This window comes from Lissotriton helveticus, chromosome 12 (genome assembly GCF_964261635.1).
Source record: "Lissotriton helveticus chromosome 12, aLisHel1.1, whole genome shotgun sequence".
Lineage (NCBI taxonomy): Eukaryota > Metazoa > Chordata > Amphibia > Caudata > Salamandridae > Lissotriton > Lissotriton helveticus.
This window is the reverse complement of record NC_136073.1, coordinates 579,040,688-579,047,202: the sequence shown is the minus strand read 5'-3', so window position 1 is coordinate 579,047,202 and position 6,515 is coordinate 579,040,688. Positions and strand designations below refer to the sequence as shown.

General features: G+C 39.6%; 1 protein-coding gene across 4 annotated transcripts in view; it reads right to left on the bottom strand.

Moving 5' to 3' along the window:
• Positions 1-267: 267 nt before the first annotated feature.
• KIFC3 (kinesin family member C3) overlaps positions 268-6,515 on the bottom strand; it is a 446,810-nt gene continuing 440,562 nt past the window's right edge. For all 4 annotated transcript variants that reach the window (XM_078670026.1, XM_078670025.1, XM_078670028.1 and 1 more), the window contains one exon: positions 268-3,421. Coding sequence is in view for 2 of the 4 variants with exons in the window: in XM_078670025.1 (XP_078526151.1) it covers positions 3,396-3,421 (26 nt within the window). In the remaining 2 variants the exon portion in view is untranslated. The remainder of the gene's footprint in view (positions 3,422-6,515) is intronic.

The following is a 6,515-nucleotide window of genomic DNA, read 5'->3' as shown; positions in this document are numbered from 1 at the left end:
GGCAGATCGCTCATGGGATGCAGTTTAGTTATTTGCCTGTTTGTGGTATAAAACCCAATAAACCGTTGTTAAATAGAAAACAGAAAACAAGTAGCAGTCCAGAATTTGATACAGATGTGGGGTCTTTACCTGCTATTTACAACAACAAAAAAAGGAAGGGCTATTATGTTTTACATTATACTGTTCTAATGTAGATACTAAGCAGTATTCCTAAAGGTTGTGTACTATGTATATGCAATACAAAAAGGAAAACAGAAACTTGAAATGTTACTTTAAACTGTTTATTTACAAGACAGGTCACAAAAAGTGAACTTTATTAAAATACAACAAAACATTCTTCTGTATAAAATAATTTTAAATATAATTTCTATAAATCTTCGACGAGAAGGTCCAATAACGGATAGATCAGTGCAATAGAACAAATAGGGACTAACAGAACAGACATACAACAATAAAAACAAGCTTTAACATAGACCTTCAGGGAAATATATAGTAAGAATAGACGGAATAACACAAATAAAGTGGGTCTGTTCCTCTGCATTCTCAGTACTGTCAATTATAAGTATGAGAGTGGACAAAAAGACTCAATGATAATGGAGAGGTCAAATTGCTAAGTGCTGTGAGGAAATGTACCAGTAAACAACAAAAATGGAGAGTGGAGTACCGACGATCAAAAATAAACAGCAAATTGGCCAACCCAATGTAAGTCAGACTGAAGTGATGTACAGATAGTCCCAGCAAAACTTCCTTCTCTGATCCATTTTAAAAGCTATGTATATATTTTTACTTTCGATAAAGAATTAGCATTTAATCTGAAGACAAATTCATATTTACAGAATACTTTCAATTAGGCCCAGCAAACAGTCTTTAACATGAATAAAATGAACATTAAAAATACAAGCAGAATCCAGCTTACACAAGAAACCAACCATACTTGAATCGCTAATTAAATCGGCGCCATTCAGTCAAAAAAACAAATTATCTGAATGACTTGCTTGGCTGAAAACACTGCTGCAAATAAGTGAATTAAAAACAAATCATTAGCACCCTGATTCTGAGCTTGGGATATGCTAGGCCTTGATGTGGTAGTTTTGTCACAGGGATTGGATCTTGTTCTTATTATCATCGATCAACGAACAGTACTTGAGAGATACGGACTAAACTGTAAATTCTTTTAAAAGCAGCAGAGCAGTTGGGGCTTTGAGAGTGAATGCGGAGGAAAAAGATGAGCTACAGGTCATTTTCTCACAGTAAATTAGACCTTACCCAAAGGATGAAAACACCCAACACTATTAACGAAACAAACGTGCAAGATATTAACAGTAAAGTGCAAGATGAGCAGAAGGGAAGGTGATGCAGTCAGATCACCGGGCTGGCCATGTTCTCCATCTGAAGGGGAATCTCTCCTGTAAATGGTCTGCATCTTGAAGAATCTCTCCAAGGTCCAATCTGCTGGTTGTCCCCAGTGATTAAAATGATATTGGGAGGGAGGAGGGAGGGGGGGTCCATTTTTGCAATAAAATTCATTGTACTGAAGTAAATATGTGATTCTGCATAAGACGTATGAGACGAAGTTTGTATCGTTGTTTACATAATAAAAAGTTCTAAAAAATGATATTGGGAAAGATGATCAGCTTGCTTCCAAAGAGGCAGAGCTTGCAAGGTTTTGCCACCCCAGTGGCAATATGAAGCAGGGAAAGAACAGCCCACAAGCTATCATACAGTCCACAAGCTGTCTTTTCTTCAGTCCTCACTGACTGTTTTTGATGCTGCACCTAATCTGTGCACAAAAGTGATGGGATTAAGATCCCACTAGAAAAAAAATGTAGTGTCTGCCTTCGTGCAACGATTTATGTGTCTTTTGTGGGTTTTTATGGCATTTTGCATCTTATGTTTAAACAATGATTTTGCATTCGACAGATTTAAGGTTGCCAGTGTGGCATCTTCCCGTATACATAATAAAATGTTCTGACTAGAAGACCAAGTTAACAGTCAAAATGGCCAGTCAGTTTGATACACTTCAAAACATACTCAAGGATTACAAAAACAGAACTACAAGTACAAGAACGCTCGGGCCATTAATGAGAGAACGAGGACATTTTTACCAATGATAACTAAGGCCTACAGCATAAATTAATGTGAAAAGTGGGTGATGTGACGTGTGAGTGTGCGATAGATGACAGTTAAAAAAAAAATAGACTGGACTCGAACAGTGACTAGTGAAATGCTTGTGAGGGCCTAGACATCCGACTAGGCAGGCAATGATCAAGAACCAAGAGCTATGAAGGCCTGAGAGATTATTCGGCAAGTGCTATTTTACACATTGCCGGAACATGTACTGGCAGAAGGCAGTGGTATCTCTCTAAACAGAGACCAGGGGCATGGCCTGTCTAATCACCAGTGCACCCTACAGTAGTTGAGCCCTTAATTCGATGCTTACCATGAAACAGGATAGCAAACAAAAAGTTTAGTTGGGAGAACACAAAACTAGTACTTTCTTGCCATGAGGCATGGTACAGAAGGGTGTATGACACAGATACCCTTTTAGGAGGACAATATTTTATTGAAGGGCCAGGCTTAACCACTGGTTGGAAGTGGGAAGACTATAGATGTGTTTGGCATGCACAGTGATCCTTTGAGGTGGTGGTACTCCATTAGGTTTAACATGGCTGTGGAAAGCCTGGATCTACTGGAGTCTATATGTGTTACAGTATGGAACCAAATATTCAGGCCTGCGTTCCAGCAGTGACGGCTTCAGCAACCAGCCGTGAATTAGGAGCGTACCAAAGCTCATCATCTCATCTACCCTCCATATCTGGATATTGAGCACCATAAAAACACTTCAGCCCAAAGGTAGGTCCTTTCATGTTAATTATGAGTCCCAGGTCAGCGTAAGGAAGTGACACCCCCTTACACCCAACGTCATACTCCTTGTAAGTGCAGAGTTCATCTATCATTGAGTTGGCAAATGATCTGGTTAGGCATCAGATTTACGATGGCTGTACTCGTCTTTCAACTTTCTTCAGTCTTGAGAGAAATTAAGAGATTGTTGGGAAGTGAATCTCCTCTTTTGAAATCATTAAATTAGAAACCATGTCTGAAGCTCCTCCTTTCACTTCCACACCGTCAACCCCCAAAGTGTCTTCAAGGTCTTCAGTGCCAAAGCAGGTCTCGTGTTTAGTGCTTCTTCATTTGTGTGGAAACAGCTATCTTAACTTGAGCCATCAAAATAGTAATTGGAGGCTTTTTGATCCTGTAATCAATATATTGCACTATTCACAATCAGGCTGATTTAGAGAGCAGCTTTCCATCAAAATGTTCAATTCCTCAGATCTGAAAAACTGCAATCAGGTGGGGAACAGAGTTCATCTCCTTGCTTAAATGTTTTTCCACTATCACAAAGTGACGGACTTCCGCCTTACTGAAAAAAAGAGGAATAGCAAGATTAGTCAACTTATAAAATAACAGACATCAAGCAAAATTACAACTTCAGTGTCCTACCCAATCACCGTTTATGGCCAGCAAAGCAGCTGCAAGCAGAGGGAAGCAAGTCTTTATGGTGCAGTGATCAAGAGCGAGCAAACATACACAAGGCACTGAAGAGTGTTATCATACAGTAGCCTTAATAGGACCACCACCAGCAAAGATCATTAGCAAAGAAGCACCTTCTGCAAATTAATTCTATGCTACCTTCACTACACATACACTTTCACAGATAGCATCCAGAGACGGACCCATGTCCTAAACTCCCTTTCCAGAAAGCTTCCTATCATGCACAGATTACGGCAAACAGAGCCATTCCCAAGAGATCTTAAAAGTACCTGGTAAGACCACATAATATATTCAGGCATACAATTCAACTGTACAGAAGGGCTTGGTATCATAAAAGATCAGGGTGTTTCCTAAAAAAGGTTAGCAACTACTTTCACGGACTAGAAACTGAGACTTTCCAAGCCACACACAAAACATTCTGGAGTCTGAGTTTGTCATACCAATTGCATTTGTATGTTAACCAATATGAGGTCTGCATTAACACAGTGTTGCATATTGTCGGGATTAGGAAAATAAATTCACTGAGGCAAAACTTTTGCCAAGCACATTTTACAAATAAAAATGCAGACTTATACAAATTTAGTATACGAAACACTGTCACTGCAATCTTCAAACAACTATTCTTAAAGAGCATTTCATGGAGTAGGGCAAGGGATCAGATAAAACGTTAATGGGAAGGCTATGTCAGTGGGGCGGTGCAAACAGCTGAAAGACATCAAGATGGAGCACACAAAGGCTTCAGGATCTAAATGTAGTGGAGAACACACTTGCGTTAGAAGTATTCATAGGATCAGTTAGGGGTTAGGAGTGGACGTGCCACAGACTATCTTGAAGACAAGGAGGATAAGGTTGGCAGATGTGCCGCCAATCAGGTAGAAGAATGGAGAAGATAGGGCATGGCTGATTACATTTAGAAGGCAGCTGGTGAGAAGGTCAACACAGCAGGTGGGAAAAAGGCATATTAGTTTATCATGGGAATCTTTACTGACTTCATAAAGAATAAATAGTAAAGCTTATGTGCAGGATCCATAACATTTCACAGGAGTTTTTTTATTTTTTGCCTAAGAATACTAAAAAGTTTATGGGCTGAATGCTTGAATTAATCTCAGCCAGCGTTAATTAAGGGTGTCAATTCCAGCCCATTATATTTTGTCCATCAAGCCATTTCAGCCGGGAAACAGCCATTGGCAAAACACCCTTGGCCCTGCTCCAATAAGAAGGATCCTGCTCCAATAAGAAGGGTCCAGTCCAAAATGTCAGATCAGGTAACCTCTGAATGGGAAAAACAAGCAACCCAAGTCTGGTTTCAGTCGATTTTGGTCATCATTAGTAGGCGACAGCTCTTATGGCACAGTGAGCAGGAGACCTTTGGACAAGAACAGATACAAGGGACGCTTTCTTCTGAGAATAAACTGGAGGTTCGCCAAAGGGGCACTTGTAAAATGTACAGAGTATTTTAAAGAAGATTCACTTGCAGACCAACAGCTATTATAATTTCTCCAGGCCACAAGTTACACTCAAACTTCTTGAGGTTAAGGATAAGGCATGCTGCTGCATTCTGGACAGATTGCAAATTGTCGGGCAGACATTTGTGTATAACCTCTCTCCCACCACCACCATAAGTGAATTTGCTTATCTAGTTTAGCGTAGATTAGTGCCCTCCAATTCCTTTATCTCGTAGACAATCAGTGAAAGGGAGAAACTACTTAAGTATCGAATAGCGAGGCATGCAGACTGAACAATAGAGCCTATCTGTGCTCCAAAGCAAAGGTCAGCATTTCAGATCACCCCCAGGTTCTTTTGCTTTATCAGTGAATACCACTGATACACCAAACAATTTGGAGGACTGAAGCTCAACATCAATGGAATCGACTGACTGGTATCTAGTAGCAGTACTTCAATTTTAGTCCAATTCAGTTTGAGTCAGCTAATACTTGTCCAGGCATTGACTTCACCCAGACCCTCCAACAGCGACGTAACTATGAATTCTGTTGGCATGCAGATAAAAAAGCAAAGAGAAAGGATATGTTTATGTTAATAAAAATAATGGATTTCTCTGCAAGATGTCCATACTGCAACAACATCTATCTCTGTGCTATGCATACTATGTTTTGTTTGCACAGGACAGCATTTCCTTTTAAGGTGGAAACTTAGGTAATCAGATTTGGAGTTCACAGAGGGTGAAGATGAAAGTGAAAGTTTAGATGAACGTGGTGTTTGCATTAAAAAGTTAGATTAACATGTTTTACCTAAGATATCAATAGTGCTTTAAAGATATTGATTTGGTATGCATGCTCAGAGAGATGCTGTGACTGTTAAGGATTTTATCACAGCCTTAATATTAGCTACCAAATGCAAATTTGGTATCAAAAGAGGGGAGAATCAGGGATCGATATATGCTAAAGTGAAGTAATGATAAAGTGAGAGAAGGACTTTGACTTAAAGACGAACAGGATTTGAACAAGGTGATTGTCTTTGATTAAAAAAAAACATTTCTAGGCATGTTTGGAAGAATTCCACAAGACAAACAGCAAAGTAAAAGAAGTCCAGGATGTTGATGCAATGCAGCGGGAGAGAAGGAAGAGTAAAGATTACAATGCATTCAAGAGGCGGTGCTTTAGTAGTGGCAACACTGGTCACGTGGCTAATTTCAAAGACAGTCCTGCAGCTAAAACCAAATGTCAAAATTGTAGGAAAATTGATCCTTGTGCCACGTGTTCTAAAGGAGGAAGAAGCAGTCAAAAGGTGTATGAAGTGAAAGAGACTGCATGGGAGATGCTCCTGCACATATTGGATTAAAGTGGAAAAGAAATTGTGCCCATCATGCCTATGTTAAACTTAAAAGTGTTGAGCCTTACGTGATGATGTATTTGGGTGTATCGCAGACTTTGGTGTCAGATGGTGATTTTACAAAGACATTTGTGACTAAAGCGTTACTAAAGAAACACAATGTGAGACCTTCT